At 43.3% G+C, this 19,967-nt stretch overlaps 1 protein-coding gene across 2 annotated transcripts in view; it reads left to right on the forward strand.

The window, feature by feature from the left end:
* Positions 1 to 19,967, forward strand: part of Parm1 (prostate androgen-regulated mucin-like protein 1) — a 102,060-nt gene that overhangs the window by 53,137 nt on the left and 28,956 nt on the right. For both annotated transcript variants that reach the window (XM_078021416.1, XM_005333236.4), the window contains exon 2: positions 12,635 to 13,336. In XM_078021416.1, the coding sequence (XP_077877542.1) occupies positions 12,635 to 13,336 (702 nt within the window). The remainder of the gene's footprint in view (positions 1 to 12,634; positions 13,337 to 19,967) is intronic.

Here is a 19,967-nt window from a genome sequence, read left to right on the forward strand (position 1 = left end):
GCAGAGGCATGTCAATAGCACGGTTGGCAAGTATTCCTGTCAAAGGACAGGTGAGCATCTATTCTATGGCCTAAACAATGACCCAATGCTTTATTTCTGGGTAATTATGTGAGGAATTTGTATGTTTGGCTGGGCAAAAAAAGTTGTATGTATTGGTGTTCAAGTGTATAATATTTCACTCTACTACCAACAAATGATTTCCCCTTAGTAGCTTCCGTATCTATATTCCTCATTACAAAAAGACCTACAGGATTTATTACCCACAATAGTCTGATATATCTGGGCCCAAACCCAGCTTTGCCTCTTACAAGCTATTTGACTTTGGATTAGAACTTCAGTGAGTAGGGAGGGCAATTATGTAAAGAAGGGAAGCCCAGAGGAGCTGGTTTGATGAGTAAAGATAAACCATATATTAGACCTACTGACTTAGGGTATAAAACCCAAAAGGCATTTGGAGTTAGAGGACTAGAATGCAAGAGATAACACAAAGCTGGATATTTAGATCTGGGGGTCACCTTTAAAAGACAGCCATGAAGTAGAGTGGACTCAGCTTTAAATTACACTTGTGTGTTTGGGGGTGTCACTGTGTAATACAAGCACTGCCAGAGAGAACGTAGGAATATATCAAAGAACTGGTTTATGAGATTTTAAATGGGTAGTTATTTTTGGAATAATTTTTTCTAAGCAACAATTTACACTTATTCTAAATAAGTCTACCAAAAGCAAAATTATTCTTTGTGTTGCGCTATCAACAGAGCCAATTTTTCTACAGTTCCCATAATTCTCCTGAGTTAGCTCACAGTGCCAGGTCCTGTCCTTCCAAACTGGTATATTTAATAGTATCTGTCAGCAATGGCTGCAGAGTAGCATTTTAATGGATCCCAAAGATTTTCATCAGGATATGATGTACTCCAATCACAGTGACAGAGACACCGCCCCAGATGGCGTTGCTGACACTCCCCTTAGCATAGGTGGCTCTGCTGCAGGCATTCATGAGATGCTGGGGGTAGCAGCAGTTGGGAGCTGTTTAACAAATGGGGCGCTGAAGATATTTGTGTGGCTATATGTATCCCAGTAGGGATTTAAGTTATTTTAAGCAGAGATGCAAAGTCTGGTGAGTAAGAAGAACAAGCTCCATCTTTCTGGAGTAGTGAATGTGTTAGGTAGCAAAAGCACAGGTCTGGAATTTTAGGCAAATTAAAACTCTGAAAGTGTCTTCCAGGGTGACAAATTGGGAGATAATTAATCACATCAAATGAGGATTCGTCATGGAATTTCTTCACACAGCCATTTCCCCTTGCCACTTAAAGTATGTGATTAAAATTTATTACCCACAACATCTCTTGCATAAAGCATGATTCGTTGTGTTGATTTCATCTGATTTAGTTCATTTTTGTAGAGGGGTTCTCTCCTACAAAATTAATATGTGACCTTAATACTACCTTATCTTACTCTATTTTGTACTACTATAACTGAATACCAGACTAGGCATTGTATGAAGACTAGAGGTTTCTTTCTGACAGTTCTGGAGGCTAGGAAGTCCACAATGAAGGGGTTGGCATCTGGCAAGGGCCTTCCTGCTGCATTATCCCATGGCAGAAGGTGGTATGGCAAGATAGCGTGCCTTTATACGAGAGGGAGAAAGCCCATGAGAAGGGAACCAGACTCACCCTTTCCTCAGGGCCCGCACCCCCACAGTAACTAATTCACTCCTGAAATGACAGCATTAACAGCCCATTCATGGAGGCAGAGCCCCCGTGACCTCATCAGCTTTTAATGACCCCACCTCACAACTCTTGCCCTAGGGATGAGGTTACAACACATGGACTTCAGGAGCCACATTCAAACCATAGCACACCTAAACTGGAAGTCACATTTGCCCTACTTTATGACCTTGGTACTTTTGGTGTGAGCCACAAACGTGTGTATGCTCCTGTAACCTCTCAGACTGAGTTTCTGATCCCTCTCTTCATTCAGGGAAAGCAGGGGTTCAATATCCCCGCTTCCCTAGGATGGCCTGCCTGTCTTTAACAGCATGTCAGGACTTAGAAACATTCCATGAGGGAAAAAAAAGACCACAAAGCCTTCTTCTGGAGTCTCTGGTGATGGGCTGGGTCTACTGTATAGTGTGGTTCTCTCCGTAGCGTCCATCCTCCAACCAAGTTTACTTTCCAAAATGACCCCTCACAACAGAGAAACCAAGTACAATAGTGAGGGGCCCTGATGGGAAAGAGGGTTAATAAGGAAGGGAACCAGATGTCCTAGAGGAATCCACTCATCCTAGAGGTTTGTCCTTGAAACCCAAGCTCCACCAGCCCGGAACACACCAGTGAGTGACAAACCGCATTCTCATCTAAACATCTGTAAGGGACAGTAATCTCCAGGTTCCAAGAACTAGATCCTGACCAGTAAGTTCTAGAACTTGCAGTTTAGGATGCAGTTTAGGGAGCAGAAAAAAACAACTGAAGGAGAGAAATCCTAATTTCTCTATCTTTCATGGGTGTTTTACTTTATCACTTACTAAACCCTTTGACCTACTTGTTTAACCCTGTCCTCTCAGCATATTTGACCCAATAGATAATCTATGTAAAGAAAAGGTGGTAGAGGAGGAAACATCCCTCTCCCAATATCAGAGGCCTTCAGTCAGAAGGCCAAGTCCAGGAGATAATAAGTGTCCCCATACATGAGGAGGAGACAGAGCTGACTTGCAGGGGTCGAAGGGCAGACTGTGAATGCAAGCCTCTTCCAGAATGCCTTCCTCCATCCCATTCAGATGCCTAGGTGCCCTGCTCAGAGCAGGAACCTGGTACCTAGTTGTCAGATTGGACCTAAACAAAGATTGAATAGAATTTTAAAAACATAAACTGCAAAGCGATGCTTAAAATTTAGAAGTGATAGTAGGACGGCGTTCAGGTGAGTGTGTTCTAGCTTGTACCTCATAGCACTGATAAAGGCAGGCTGGCTTGTCTAAAAATAACAAGGCCTGGTCCCTGGTGGCTGTTGAGTGCTCTTTCTCTGCCTTTTCCATGCCTGGAGGCACTCAACATGATGCATGTCATATCAAGACTCATTTTGAAAACTGCCCCAGAAGTTTCTGAATTTTTCTTTTAATGAGGTAGAAAAATACAAATTACATTTAGCTGGTGGTTTTTGTTTTTTGCCTTTTTGGTATGTTCTGTGGTGTGTGAGGCAGCTTGGCTTTCATTAGGCAACAGTCCAGAGAGTACCTTGGGGACTGACGGGTCCAGCTGCCCATTACTTTGTTGAAGGATGTGTGAAACTGCTGCATCCCTGAGGCTCACAGCTAATGCCATCAGGAGCATCCCTCCAATAATGCCTAAAAATGCCTTTTGAAAATCATTAACTAATTAAAGAGGTGAGGGCATTTGGGCTGAGGTTCCAATAGAAGTCAATATAATAGCCTAATATTTGATGAGCTCTTATTTTTGTGGCAAACATTGTGATAAACTTTTTACCTTATACTGTTGATATTCCATGCAATGGAAAACCTGATCAGCAGTTCCTTAATTACCAAGTATATACTATCTATTTAATAGGAAGTCTAGACATAGATTTTTCAGGTTAAGGGGAAAGGTTCTTTTTCTCTTTCATTTTCTTTATCCTTAGTGGATTGACTTTCATCCTTGTCTTCACAAGATGAGTGCCACTGTGCCAGACATCACATCTGCTTTAAAGACAAGCAGGACAGACAAGCATTAAAGATAAGCTTGAGAGAGTTCCCCTTCCTACATATTCCTTTTATAAGGAGACAGAACTTTTCCAGGAGTCTCTTAGACTAATATTCTAACAATTTTATTGCATAGAACTGAAGTACATTGATACCCTTTAGCTGCAAAGGACTGTAGGAAGGTAGCATTTAGCTTTCATATTCTCTATTTAAAGATAGCAAGAAGGGATTGGAAATGGCTGTTGGACTAGCCAAACAATGGCATTATCCTTGCATGAATTATTTATTTAATCTTCACAATAACTCTTTGAATAAATATAGTATTATTATCCCAAGTTTGTAGATGAGGAAGCAGAGTGATTAAGAAACTTATGCAAGGTCACACAGAAAAAATGGTTTGGCTTCTAGTTTTAACCATTGCAGGCGACTGTATAGCATGGTGGTTAAGAGGGCAAGTCTAAAGGTAGGCTACTTTCTAGAGTTTGAATCCAAGGTGTATTCTTTTCTAATTGTATATCCTGCAAAGCAATTTAAATCCTCCATGTCTCTGTTTGCTCACTTATGAAAATAAAATATCAATAACACTCACCCTAAGTATATTGTGAAGATTAATGATTTAATACTTGCAAATTGCACAGAATATGGCAGATTTAAAAAGTGTTCAGTGAGAAGCTATGAAGCAAGAAGCTTTATTTGTAATAGCCCTAATCTGAAAACAGCCCAAGTATCCATCATTAGTGGAATGGACAAAGAAATTGTGGTATATTTGAACACATTTACAATACAATTGAACAAAGTCCTTTGGTGAAAAAAGGCTGAGCTGGAAATACACACAACACAAGTGAGTCTCAAAATGACTGAAAGAACAGAGATATAAAGAGCACACACTGAAAGCTTCCACTTATGTAGAGTTCAAGTGCAGGCAAAACAAAGCTAAGTGACAAGAGTCATAGAGGCACATTATGAGAGGACACTGGGAACTTCCTGGGGTTCTGGAAGGATTCTGAGTTCCTATCAGGATGGTGGTGACACAGGTGTGGACATATATAAAACTTTATGGAGCTGGATACTTAAGATGTAGGCATATTTTTTACCACATGTAAGTTCTATTTTCATTTTAAAAATAAAGAAAGAAACCATGAAACATTCATGACCAGCCTCTTTAATAGAAAACCTTAGAAGAATTGGTTGCAGAGAGAGAAAGGGACATACCAGTGTCACAAGCTATTGATCTTCTTTCAGAAGGTCCCTGTTGCCCTCTCCAGGATCAGAGAAAACATCCTCAGTCATTTTCTTAGTGTTTTCCCTGAAGCCATCCCCAGTCTCTTGCCTGCCCATTGATGGCCAGCGTGGACTTTGGAGGTGAAGCCAACAGCAATGCAAGGCCTGGCCGTACTTCATAGGTGTCATCCTGTGAGCAGTCAGATTGCCTGCTAACTCACCAACAAAAATGTTGGAGTGCATCTGCCTGGGTGTCCCAGAGACCTGCCCCTCTAAAGGCAGATTGCCAGGGAGCTGACCACTCAGTGGGTTCCTGTTCTCTGTGGAACAAGGAGTCATGGAGGGTGCCAGCAGTTGATCTGGAAGCCATATGGGAAAAGAAGTGGACAAGTGCCTGTGGGCTACCTCCGCTATCTGGGCCATCGGAAGCCTGAAAAAGACCCTTGAAGAAAGAAACTCAGTGCAGAGTGATTGTTTGGGCTTTGTTAAGTTCTGATTATTTGCAGGGTCTCAGGGATAATAAATGACTAGATTGGGACTTGGGATTGAAAGAGGTGGGTGGAACAGATTGCCACTCCTCAACTCCGCAAGAGACCCCTGAATTTTACAAACATCCAGACACAAAAGGCATGTTTCTTTTTAATCCCATGAGGCATTTTAAGTTTTGGTAAGTCATTGAGCAAACAGGAAAGGGACCTGGGAGGTGACCTGGGCTGGCAGGGCAGAGGGCATGGCCTGCAGCACACAGGGAGGGGAGGAAGGAGAGAATCACTCTGTGAACCAGAGCGGCTGCCTCTGTTGAAAGCCGGTCACTGGTAAATCCTGAAGTGTGGCCTGCATCTGCTCCTTCCCTTCTGCATGGGAATGTCTAAAAATCCTCCTGAGAAAAGTGAGGATGGGGAAGAAGAAACTGCACATAAAGATGCCTAGGGCAACCTGTCCAGGTCACCTTCATCCTGGGTTTGGGTGGACTGAGGTGCAGTTTTGGCTTCCACTGCCCCAGCAGATCCTGGTCCCTTAGCTTCAGAGTCACCAGAGATCCCTTGTTAATGGTCTTCAGAGACCTGGATGGGGCAGACCAGGCCATGGCTACAGCCACATCTTAATTTATAACAGTTGCCTATTTGATATTGTCCGTGTGGGATTCTGTGTATACTCTTTCTCTGGACCCCACAAATATTAGGGTTGAGCCTATGAAAGGGAAGAAACAGAGATCATGACATTGTCCTTCAGGAAATCCCCCAATAACTGAACATGGCCTTTCTCCCTTGCTACTACCCACTACAGGAGGCTGTACTCCCTGTCAACCATGAAATGACTTTTAAAAAGTTATTCGCCCTCCTCCATTGTCATTCCTTCTCTCCACTGTCCCACTGAAAAGCTTCAATATGGTACCCTCAGAATTTTAGGCATGTGTCAGCATCCCTGCTCACACAGCCTCCCCAGGGGCCAACCACCCAGCCTGGAGGCAGCAGCAAGTATTGGGAAGCATTTGACTGACAAAGACAGATGTTGCTCCTAAGTAAAAAGAAAGAAAATGGCATATTTTTTTTCCCCAGGAAGCACAAGATTCTTCACCATGTTATTTTCTCATTAGCATTCATAGCACCCACAGGGAGCCTGGTGATATCATTAGTACTGATTTAAAGGATGGAGAAATTGAGTCATATGCCAGGTCTGCAGGTTCTGATTTGGTGGCCAGAAAACAGAAGCGCTTTCCTCTTTTTGGAATGAATTATATCTCATTTCCATAAACAAAACACTCCGGAGAATACAGCTTTTCTACTTGAAACGAGTATCTTCTTAAACACAGTTGGATGACTTTGGGGCATACACATTCTGTCTAGACATATGCTTTCAGCTACCATATGGTTGGACCACACTCTGATGAGTAATGCTTTTGCAGATGTTAGATGAACTTTCTAGAGTATGGGGTGTCCTCAGCAGCCCCAACCAGACAACATGGGAAACTTGTGGGGGCATGTCTCACTCAACCTTTTAGACATTAAAACCCAGCTTTGATATTGAAAAAAAAAATGTGTATACACACACACAGTCAGTATTTCAAGAGCTGATGACTCAGGTCTATAACATGCATAAAGAAAAGACTGCAGTCTCTGGAAGAAAGCAAATAAAAATAACAGCCTATTTGGAGGCCCATCCAAAATTGCATGTTAGTTGATCATTTTTATAGAACTTAAAAGCTAATCCAAGAAAGGATTTATTCCTGCAATGGTGACTCAGCATATAAGCCAAACAACATTCTTGTTTTTCAAGGGGTAGAAAATCTATGTTTTCACCCAATATGTATCGAGCACCTTCTCTATGCCAGGCACTAAGGCAAGAAAGGCAAGTCACAGTCCTTGTTATCAGGGCTCCCAACGTGATCCGAGACAAGTGCAGCAAGATATGATGCTTCGTGATCCTGTGCGCCACAGTGAGTCTGTGTCGAGTGCTGCATCCACACAGAGAAGGGCTCCATCCAGTTGTCATTATTCAGAACTGGAATGGCAAAAGGGGAGTCTGGGAGGAACAGTCAGGGTAGGAAGAACAGCAGGTGCAAAAGCAGGGAGGCAGATGGTTCTAGAATATTTCAAGCATTCATTGTGATTCAGATTGACAAGATCTCAGGCCCATGGGGGTGGAGTGGAGAGACCACAAAAATTGTTGTGTTGTGCCAGAGAGCTCAGGATTTATCCCCAGGACATGTACAATCCTGTGATAGGATTAAGAGAAGGGAAGGTTCCTACAGCCAGACAGTGTTCTTAAGATCACTCCAGGGGTCCTTATTATAGACTTTATTAGGGGAGACTGATGAAAATTGAGGGTTGATTGCCTTGCAAACATAGGGCCTAGACTTCAAAAACACCCTTACATCTCCCAGTTCAATACCACAGAATGATTGGCAGGCTGGGCCCGGAGTAAGACAATTTGGGGTTCAAGCTTCAGCTGTGCTGCCTATTAGCCTGGTAAACTTAGGAAGTGGTTAAACATTTTTGAGCCTCTGTCTAATTATCTGTGAAACTGAGATAACAAAGGTGCCTACCTTGTAGAGGTTATGTGATGACAAAATGAGGTGATACTCGTAAAACACTCAATAGAGCATTCAGCTCCTTTACTCACTGTGTGTGTGTGTGTGTGTGTGTGTGTGTGTGTGTGTGTGTGTGTGTGTGTCCCCTTGGCCTTTCCAGAAGTCCCCTGTGGTGCTGTGTGGAGTCACTGTTAGCAGTCACTCAGCACGCAGACCTCCAGCAGCCTTGGGGCCTCAGCCAGGAGGGCACAGGCAACACCTGGCTGACTTGGCAACAGCAGGGGAGGGCTTAACTGTGTTTCAATCAAGTTTCACCAAATTGGCAAAAAGCTTTGTCACATGTTTTATCAGGTACTCGACAAGCCTGAGGCAAGAAAGGAGAAGGCATAAAGGGAAAAAAGAAATAGAGTGAGCAATGCAGACACTGGCCCAGGTTGCTACTCATGGAATCCAGGAAAGGTGACAAGAGTTCAGGCCATTCACTGACCTGCATTCCTGATACTCAGGTGGGTCAGGAGGTGCAGAATGCAGACTCTCCAGCCTGGAGTGTCTTGTAACTCCTCTCAGCACTAGGAGGATTTGCCTGCAGGTCCCAGACCTCAGCCTCTACATCCCTATTCCTAATAAGGCCAGAAACAGGGAGGAAGCCAAAATGAAGCTCTTTCAAATACCAGAGAGATGTAAACAATGCTATTGGTCTCCCCCATAAAAGACAATACACATAGAAATAAATAATTTCCTATCCAACTAAGAATCTGGATGCCTTTTCTTCAGAGCAACAATCTGTCAGCAGTTCCTGCGACATGGAGGCTTGAGTCAGAGTGAACTCCAGCCAAGATCACTATTTGTAAACTCACAAGGAGGAACTTCAGATTGGGTTGCACTCATGCCCTTTGACCTCACATTGGGCTAATTCTCAGAGATATCTTTCTGGAATCATTCCATTTCATGCATGTGGGCCTGTCCATGGCTAGGCAGGGCCCACCATGTCCAGCATTGACATCCTGTTTTTTAAACAATGCTTATTCACCTTATATAAGAAATTAATGGGTTTGATCTCTTCATTCTGTTAACTGCCATTTTTCTTAAGGAAATATGAAAACTGATTTTTCCCCCAAACCCAGCCCAAAGGAAAATAGCTTTCCTGTGGGTGGGAAGGAGTATGGGGGCACTACATTTGTTTTACCTCCTTCAGTTGCCAGTCTTCCATGGGCTCCCACTTGCTTACTCTGTAATGAAGCCTGCTGCAGTAAGATTTACCAGCCTTCTTGAGGCTGGGGCACAGTGTGTTTATGGGGGCAGAAGGTGGAAGGTCCAGTTCTGACTCTGTCTTTACACAGCTCTTTCTAGGCAGACACTTCCCGTTCACATCACTTTTCCTTTCTGTATCTGTCCCCCTACTTGCAAATAAAAGGTTATACCCACTTATCCCTTAGGCCCTCTCCAGCCCGGAAATTGTTTTTGGAAATCCTAAGAAAACATTTATTCTTCCCTGTTAGACTTATTAAGTTTTATATCCTTCAGGAAACACAAGCTGTACATATAAGAAAGCAGAAACCATATTTCAGAATGTCTTAGGGTTTTGGAATGTTGAAGCCTTAGCCTGCGAGTGATGGTTTAGAGATGTGGCCTTTGGGAGGTAATTACATTTTGATGAGGTAATGAGAGTGGGTCCCTCATGATGGGATCATTACCATCATAAAACACACCAGAGCATCTGTACTGTCTCTTTCTCTTCCCTTCCTCCCCCCATCCAACTTTCCCAAGGAAAGGCTATGAGAGAAATAGCTGGTAGGTGACCATCTTCGAGCCTGGAAGTGGACGCTTGCCTGAAACTGAATTGACCAGCACCTTGATCTTGGACTTTCAGTTTCCAGAACTGCAAGAAATAAGTTTATTGTTAAGCACTCAAGCTGTGGTACTTAGTTATAGCCGTCCAAGTGGACTGAAACAGCCAGCATTCTCTAGGAGAGCCAGGGTGTCTTAGCCTTGGCTGTCTTCATGCAGAAGGAGGACTCACCACCAGGCAGTCAGGGCAGCATGGAAGGTCCCATCAAATATGGCAAAGCAGAGGTTTCGAGTGTCTCATTCAAGTGATAATAACCTACACTGTCACACAATTTCATGCATCATTGATTTGTTAGGAGTAGAAACTACCTGAACTAGACCACAAAATACTCTAAATAATTACATAGTAGGTAATCATGGGAAATGAATGACCATTTCCAGTCCTCTTTGGAAGAACGCAGGGAAGGAGTATGAAAGTATATTAATAAGAATTAAACCAGAAAATGGGAGTCTGCAGCAACCAAACTCATTCTCGGAGCATGTCATCTGTAGTACTGTAAGGATTTCCACAGTGAAGTTTTTAGCTCCACTGGAAATGACAATGCAGGTGTCACCCTGAACAACATAGATCTGAAGCAGCATCATGTACATTCTTCTTCTTTCAGAACCGATTCAAATGTCACCTCTTCTAATGACTTTTTTAAACGTCATTTGAAAAGGACATTTGTGTATTTTACATTCTGTATTCTCCTTATAGAATTTATTAATCTTTTCTTAGGGCTCTCATTGCAAGTCAGTTTTACTTTTATAAAGTACTTTCCACATCATCCTATAGGAAATTGAATATCCTTTCTGTCCTACTAGACGGAGAACTCTCCAATGGCAAAGCCATGGACATAGAATCTGCTCATTAAAAACTTGAATGAATGAATGAATAGATGCTTCTTTAAAGATCTCTTTGTTTGTCTCAGACTTCCAGAGATACTTTGACTGGGCTACCAGACAGAGGCTCTCTGCCTCCATCTGCCCATATATGATTCTAATGAACAGAAGTTAAACAGAGTCATCTTTTTGCCCTTAGAATCTTTAATCAGCCACAGGGACTGCCAGGAAACAGCCAGTAAGTTCCAAAGGTCACATGTGAAGTTCCAATGTTTTAATAATATTTATCCTAACTGTTGTTTTGTCCATATTTCAAGTACTTCCTGATGTGTCTTTATTCCTAAAACTGTTGACTGTTCATGGCCATCAAAAGACTATTATTACAGCATGGAATACCATGTAGCCTGTCTTCCTGTTTAGTATGACTCTCTTGTAATTCATAGTCTTGATCAACTTATTTTTATTTTTTATTTTTCTTTTCTTTTTTTCAGTGCTGGTTATTTAACTCAGGGCCACACACATGCAATGCAAGTACTCCAAGTACTCTACCACTGAGTTATACCCCAACCTCCACCAACTCCTTTTAAATAAAATCTATTATTTTGATGAAAATACAAATGTTAAGTTGAATACAGACTCTGTAGCACAGTTTTCTATCAACTCCCAAATCTGTTGCATGGGGTAGAATCATAAGTCAGCAGATTTTGTGTGAATGCTTCCCCATTAGTCTTTTATCCTTTCTTCTACTCTGGTATCTAGCCTAAGTTCTCCTCCTTCTGAGTCTTGATCTTGGTTGGCCTTTACCTATGTGCATGCTTCAAGGAAATCTCCCAAGGGAATGTAAGGTTAAATAGTTGAAACCTAACAAGATGTCAGCAGTGGGCATATGTCATGGTGGAATAACAAAGAGTTAGACAAGAAACTTACCCTCTGATAGCACAGATATTTCCAGAGTAGTGTCCTCAGGACTCACTACTGGATTTGATGTGATGTGTGAGAGACAGAGATGCATGAAGGATGGTGTCCCAGTTTTTAATGAGTAAATTTGTGAATGGGGGTCCCACCTACCAAGATGGAAATGAGTAGGGAAAAGCCACTTGGAGGAGGAAAAGGAGGTGGGGAGGCAAGCAAGAGAAGTATTACCTAGAAGGTGAGATCCTAAACCTGTGTCTACCAGAGTAACTAGCACATAGAAGCCGCTCATTAAACAATAAATGAATGGATAAAACAGATGGGTAAATGAAGGATGGAAGGGAGAGACAGAAAAGGAATTTAAAATTCTATAAAACATGAAGAACACATGGCAAAATGATATGATGGTGAAAATCCCAGGCTGGGATTTCAACAAACTGGGTTCCAGCCTCAGAATATATTTCCAAACCTCAGATCACTCCTGCTAGCTTCTGTTCTGGGACCTCCCGCCTCTTTTCTCCTCTGTTGGAAAAGTGCTCACATATGTATTCATCACAGCCACCAGGTTCTGCTTCCCTGTGCTAAGTGCCAAGGGCCAGCGAACAGCCAATCAGGGAGGTCCTGTACTTTTGCTGCAGGGTGGGGCAGAACTGAAGTCCCTCTGCAGACACAGCTTCCTTTCCTGCCAGTCAGCACACAGGTCCGACCACACCTCTCTCCCCATTACATGCACCTCAGCATCCCTCCAGTTGTTGTGAAGCCAATGCCCTAGCCATCCAGTCAAATTCCAGCAAGTTAGCTGGCTGGGAGGGACAGTCTCACGAGAAGGGGATGAGACTAGTTCACTCCACTTACTTGAGCTGACTGACCCACTAAATTGCTCCTACAGACCCTTCAGGCTGGTTCCTACAGAGAGTCACAAAGCAAGAGGAGAGCAATTAGTGGGAAGAATATTTTTTAAAAGTCACCTCCACAATCATGGAGGGCACAGTGTAAAATGAGAAATACCTGTGACAGTACTGTAAAACAGCTGCGGGGCAAGCACCTCACTGCTATTTCACATATTATGTGGTTTTCACATAGTAACTGCTTTTGTACTGGGTCTTTCACAGGATTGAGGGTCCAGAGCCTGCCTACATCAACCTCCTTGCCTGTTTCTCTTCCGGCAAAAATAACCCCACCGGCCTCTACCTGGACCAGCTCTGCACAGAACCCTGTGGCCCTCACGGCGTCCCCAGCCAGTGGCGTTCACAATACCTCGGTACTCCCAGTCACAGACATAGCCCTGACATCTGCACTGCCCAAGCATGTGTCCATTGAACCCACAGAAGAGGCAATCACCAGCCCATCCTCGAGCTGGGAAGGCACAAACCCAGGCCCCTCGCTTCCTGGGTTCTTATCAACCAGCAGTGTGGTCCACGTGACACCCACGCCCGAGGAACACAACGCCAGCAGTCCTGAAGTAAGCGTGCCAGCTGAAGGATCACAGTCCCCTACATCCCTCTCCCCTCAAGCTCCGGCCTCTTCACCCTCCTCCTCCTCATCCACCTTGCCACCTGAGATCCTTTCTGCCTCTGTCACCTCCAACCACAGCACCACTGTGACCAGCACCCAGACCACAGGAGCTCCAGCTACATCAGAGTCCCCAACAGAGGAGCACAGCTCTGGTCACACACCTACTTCCCAGGCCACAATGGAGCCAGTGCCCAAGGAGAAAACACAGCAGGAAACTGAGCCCAAGACAGTGATATGCGAGTCCGAGACCACCACCACCTTCCTGATCATGCAGGAGGTAGAACACGCGTTAAGTTCAGGTGAGTCTCCATCTGGACAACACAAGTGTTCTTGCCCATGCTGAGACGTTAAGAACCCATTCTGTTACCCAAACACGACTCCGTTGGAGTTTTGGAGTGTGACACCTGAAGGTAATGATAACTTGCAAGAACTTCCATAAGAATGCAAATGTTAATTTTTGTCACTTGATAATTTCCACATGACATATTATTCATTAGAGCTGATGGTCACCTACCTGTTTTGTCTTCTTGTCTTCTTTCAATGTCACAGAGATTATAAATGAGTGATGTTATAGAGTGAGAGGATTAACGACATGACCTTGGATCAAGCTTCCTAGATTTCCATTCTGACTCTGGACCTTGAGCAAGTGACTTCATCTCTTTGTGCCTTTGTCTTTTCTCACATATAAAATGGGCACAGAATAGATTCTACTGCATACTATTCTTGAGGAGATAAAATGAGATTTTGACATATAAAGTGCTTAGAATAGCTCCTGGCAGGGAGTAAGTGCTCAGGAAATATCAGTTATTATTCTGCTCAGTTTTTTAAAGAAGTGTTTACCTCTTGGAAACCAGTCGAAGTAGGGTAGAGATGGAGAGAACTTGCTTATTCTTTATTGTCACTGATGTAGTTCATGGGAAAGGCAATAAATTTTACAGGGTATTGCATTTGTTTTGATTCTCCCAGCAACACTGTAAAGTTATTATTTTTATCTTCATTTTGCAATCTTGGAAATTCTGATGGAGCAATATTTAGGATCTTTTCTGAGGCTACATGTATCTGCCACCAATGTGAAACTGTAAATTTTAGGGTGTGGGATGGGAAAAGGCTTTCATGGGAGCGGGTCGTTTGGCTGAGATAGAGTGAGGTGAGAACAGCCAGAAGGTAAAGGGGGCAATGGAGCGGCAGCTTCCCCTGAGTGGGCCCGTGACAGGCATGGCTACCCAGAATATTCTGGACAGGCGAGGGTCAAATGAAAGGCTGTCACCGAGAAGAAATCCACATCTTTTAACAATAAATGAGCACTATGAGTAAAAACCATGCTAGATAGTGTGGCGTGAAGACAGAACTAAGATTAACAAAGACCTGATTCTTCCTGGAAGAGTCCACACTGCGTAAGGGAAAAGTCCCAAAGAATTGTAAATTCCTATTTCAAAAGGCTCAGAATATCAGTGAGGGTCCCAACAAGAGAGACTTTCAAACGGAGATAAAGGAACAAATTACGAAATCTGGCAGGGGACCCACAGGGGGTCTTGATCAGGCCTGAGAGGGAAGAAGGGAGTAGTGACCAGAACCCAGAAGGGGAGAGGCCTGTAGAAGAGACCGTCTTGATGGGAGCAGTGACTCCTGGTTGAAGGACACCTCTGTTCCAAGGTCAACTGCCTGTGAAGGAAGCACTCTGCCCTCCCTCTCCCTCTCTGATTTGGATACAGAAACCAAGAAAGCTATTAGTAGTCCCAACAGTTCAGCCTCCTAGATGACTACTCACAGAAGGGTCGGGGGTAGAACTGCAGAGGCCAAAGGAGGTTATCTAGTTCCCATCCCCTTGGTACCCTGTTTATACCTGCAGGCCAGCACTTACGGCATGACCATGGGTGTGCGCCTTCTGTCTCTGTCTCTATCCTGCCCCCAACCCCCAGCCCCACCACCATGACCCCACCCCACCCTCCCTCTCATCATGCGAGTAACAAACATCTGTGGCATTGAGGGGTGCCTAGAGCAGAGTGGGAGTCTTAAAGACTATCTCTAACAAAGTGGACATCCAAGTATGGCCTTGTAGACATGGCCCCCCATTGCTTTTCTCTTTCCTGGTTCAGTCTTCTACTACCACCTGTGTGCACTACTTCCATTTTCCAACTGGTCTCCCTCGTTCCACTCTCTGTCCCCTCCAACATAGTACAGACATGGAAGATCAATAGTCCTGAACAAAAAGTCTGAGCCTGGCATATTCAAATCCTCATAATCTGACACATCCATTCCTTTCTACAAGTACTCTGGTTTCTTGAAATTTTTTTTAAGAGCTCTGTTCTAATATTTCATCTTGATTTTTAGGCCACATGTCTTGGTATCTTCAACTCAGCTGGGTCACGAGCACAAATTTAGTGGCAGAATTGGGTCAGAACCTCTGTAGTTCTAGAGAACTTGCACACAGTAGAACTCCAGAGTAAATGAATGAAGGAATGCTTGCATGGATGGGAAAGAGATTGGCATGGCAGGTGAAGGGGAGATAACTAAGCATGGACCAGTGTGCATTTCACAGTCCAGAGAAGATTTATCCCTCATGATCTAGTAAAGAAAAGAATGCTTATTGTGCTTGATGTAGAGTGTAAGTTCTGATTTTTGAGTGTTAGCGTTTTTCATAGTTCAAGGAGAGAAAGGTCACAAGCACAAGGAACTCTTCACACCTCCTTAGTTTCTGACAATGAACTGAGATGGGTGGAAGGATCTTTGGGACAAAGTGGTACAATCTCAAAGTTCATTTCAAAGTTTCTTCAAACTGTGTCCCGGAAGTCTGAAGTGTCTTGCTCAAGGTCACACAGTTCAGTGGCAGAGATGGCCCCAGAGCCAGATCCCTAACCCACAGTCAAGTCCCTGTCACCACGCAGCATTGTTGCACTGCTCCCCCTGAGAATCTGCCTCCAGGATCTGGGGATGTTCTTGTTCAGTGACTTGTGTGCTGTCTCTGGTAGGGGCAGCGTAAGACTAAACTTTTGCAGGATCATCTGGCTTATTCCAAGTGGGTTCACACAACATATTTCTCTTAACCAAGGACTCATCTGCTCAACAAATACCAGAACATAGTCACCAATGAATAATTTTGAAGGAAGACAAATGCTTTGGATGCTAAGCCTGACTACAGGGATTGGGGAAGGCTCCCTAGTGGAGGGAGCTAGGAGCTGAGCTGCAGGAGATAAAGGGGATTAGGGCTTAAGAAGAGCAAAAGGGGATTTCAGCAAGGGTATTTCTTGTGCTTGTGTGTGAAGGTGAGGCTCAGGGGCATGACAATTCTGCACACACAATGCTACAGAGAACCCACCACCCCCGCCCCCTGCCAGTTGTGAGCACTGAAACCGCCCTTGGTGAGGAATCAATGCCTTCCACATTTCCAGTTCTGGTGGTTAATTCTCAGGCCTGGTTTCAGCAGACCTGTCAGCAGTCTTGGACCAGGACTGTTATGGTGACTGCCCTCATCTTTAAAGCCCTGCCTCCACTAAAGTCCTGGACAAGTTCTGTCTTAGTCCTTCACCTATTCTGACCTCTGCCTCACTTCTCCCCCTCACCCTGCTGCACCGTACAGGTTGAGCAGTCCAGGGCCACCACTGTCTTCTTCCCTCCATGATCTCTCCATCTTAGAGTCCCCTTCCCTCTCCTCCTCCCTCCACACTCATTCTTGAGTTGATTGCACCTTGGTCCGTGACTTTAAATGACATCTGTATGCTGATTCCCTGAGATATAAAATTCTACCCCTGTTTTATATCATTGAAATCATATGAGATGAGTTCCTCACCTTTCAGTGTGCTCCTCCCTCTCTCTAGCCCTTTTTTCTTTCAGTTCCTTAGGCTAAGACCCTGGCAGTGATCCTAGACTCCTTTCTTTCTTTCTCACATAACTCCCCATCTGACCCATCGGCTCTGCACTGATCACTCCTCACCCTTCCATCATCTCTCAAGTGGATTACTCTATCGTTCCTGTAACTGGTCTCGCCACTCACCACAGCCTTGTCAGAGAGAGCCTTTTAAAACTCACAGGACTTTAGGGTCTGTTTGATGTTTGTCCTGAACTCTGCATTGCTGTCTGATAACCAGCCTCAGCTGCCTCCTAGTCAGAGGAAGAATTCAGAATCCAAATGCTCCTCTGACCTTGACCTCTTTTTCCAAGGATGTGGCTGGTGCTCATGTCAATCTTCATATCTGAGCTCTACAAGGTCAAAAGTGAAGGGAGGGCTGCCTTGTTAGGCTGATGCCTGTGTGGCCAATTCAGCGGCCAATAGCCAGGTGTAGCTTTTGAACATATGAAATGTGTAGTCAGTCCCATTTGAGATGTTCTGTAATAGTAAAATACACACTGGATTTCCAAGACCTAGTACTAAAAGAAGAATGGAAACAATAATTTTTAGATTGGTTGCATGTTGAAATAATAACATTGGGGTAAATAAAAACTTTTTTTTATAAAAAGCTCAGATCATATTCTGCTGCTCCTTGGCTATAACTTCTATAATTGCTTCCCCTCTGAATCAGAGTAAAGGGCAAAGTCTGTTTTGTGCCCACAATGCTCAGCATGATCTGAACCTGCATGGCCTCTTCTTCCACTCTCAAACACGCTGGCAATCTTTCTGTTTATTGAACATACAAATAATACGCCTGCCTGGGCCTTTGCACTTATTGTTGCCCCTGCCTTAAACATTCTGTCTCTCCAGGCCTTTAATGGCTCTCTCCTATTCATTGTCAGGACTCTGTTTAAAGCCTTTATTCACTTCCTTATCTGAAATAGGAACCCCATCATTGTTGGTCTCTCTGCCTCATTTTATTTATCTTTTAATTGCTAACTATTTTCTGACTTCATCTCCTTTATGAGATGTGTGCCTGTTTTCTATCACTGGACTGTCAGGTCCATGAAAGTAGTGGCCTGTTCACAAAGAGGAAGATGTAACTTATATCCCCAGTTTCTAGAACAGAGCCTGACCCATGGTAGGCTTTCAATAACATTTGTTGAATCAATGAATTGAAGAATCTATCAGCTAGTATCAGGGAAGTTGTTTAATCTCTCTGAACCTATTTTATCAGTCAGATAGAATACGGCTAGCATCAGCATGATGGAGTTATTCTAAGGTTTGGATGAGATAATAAATTTCACTATTAAGCAGTGGCTTAATCAATCAATGATTCATATTTTACTACTATTCACTGTTATTGTTACTACTATTTTTCTGTTACAGTTATCATCATTATTACATTTACCATAAAGAGAAATACCCTCTATCTTTAACACTGAACTTTCACTATGAGCTGAGCATCTGGCTAAGTATTAGGAGTATAGCCATGAATAATACAGTCACTTCTCTCCTGGAGTTTGCAGTGTAGCATGTATAGAGCATAGAAAGTAGCATAGTTTGACAGACCCAGGCTGCATGGAGGGAGACATTGCAAATGTAGCAGGAAGGAAGACCTCACAACTTGTGCTGGAGAACCATTGGGAGTACGATAAGGTAATGATGTCCCTCTCATTCTACCATCTTTTTAAAAAAAATAGAGAGAAGAAAGAGTAGGATAAGGTAATGAGCTACAAGCAGCAAGTCACTGATCGTCACCAAAGGCTTTCAGTCAGGGCTTGCTAAGAATTATATATCTATATATTTTTAAATTAAATCATTATAGTTATACGTAGTAGTTGGGTTTATTAACAGTACACACAAGGAATTTTATTTAAATCCCCACTTTTTCCACCCCTCCTGTTCTCCTCCCTCTGTTCTACTGATCTTCCTTTCTCTCCTTTATTTATTTAGTTTTGATTGGTACTTTTTACATAGGCACAAAGTTGAAATTCCCTTTGATATATTTTTGTGCATATAACATCATTTCCTCCCCTTTCCCATCCTTCCTCTCTCCCTCTCGTTTTCTACCTTCTACTCCACTGATCTTCCCTATATATTTATGATCCAATCCCCCACCCCTAGCCCACTTCCTTCCTTGCCGTATTTTGCTTTAACTTCCACATATGAGATAAAACGTTCAATCCCTGATTTTGTCTTAATTGCCTTCAACTGACAGGAGAAATAGCTAGGGCAAGTGGCAGACAATTCAGGACTTAAAACACATAGAGCAGTTTATACCTACTTTCTGATTTGTCATTGTCGATGACAGGCTATGTCACTTAACTACTCTAACATTAAGGGCTCTCAGATGTAACCTGAACAAAAGAGCAATCTTTTAAGTCCTTCGGACTTATCAAACTATGACAATTGCCTACAACATTTATCCTGTGAAGAAATGGAAGTTATATTCATAAGGGGCTTACTTGAAAATTGGGCTTATCCCTAACAGGGAGCCCTTCATCTGATCCATGGAATCATCCATTGAGGGGAACTCAGTAGTGTCTATTCTGCAGGTGATAGAATAGATCCAAAGAGATTAAATGTCTTATATTCTCTGATAAGTGACAGGCTAGGATCCACTAATGCTAAGTTGTTTTGCCCCACTGTACCTATCTTACCTGAAGCAGTAGAGACACAAAGTCAAGGATGGACTTACAGCCCCTAGCATTACTATGGAAATGAGCTATATGGGATATTGTCAGATGTCACCAGCTGGGTCTAAGGGGTAGAGCTGCTCCATGGGAGGAGAAGCAGGTGGCCATAGCAGAAGAAACTAGTTTTGATTGGTTTTTATTTTTCAGCCTTTGACTTTTAAAGGAAGCAGAAAGATGTGATGAGTTAAATGTGGGTGATCTTGTGTTATTAAATGAGAACTCTTCATGTGTGGAAACTATGACTCCAGTTTGCTTTTTATCCCGTGAATGAAATTGAGTGGTTCTGAGTATAGTTCAGGACTCAGTGAATGCTTGCTTGAAGGATGAGCTGACATTGCAAATCAAGTTACATTCAAAATGTCATCAGTTCTGACACATGCAAACTTTAAAATTATATCCAATCTT

Source organism: Ictidomys tridecemlineatus, chromosome 9 (genome assembly GCF_052094955.1).
Source record: "Ictidomys tridecemlineatus isolate mIctTri1 chromosome 9, mIctTri1.hap1, whole genome shotgun sequence".
Classification (NCBI taxonomy): Eukaryota; Metazoa; Chordata; class Mammalia; order Rodentia; family Sciuridae; genus Ictidomys; species Ictidomys tridecemlineatus.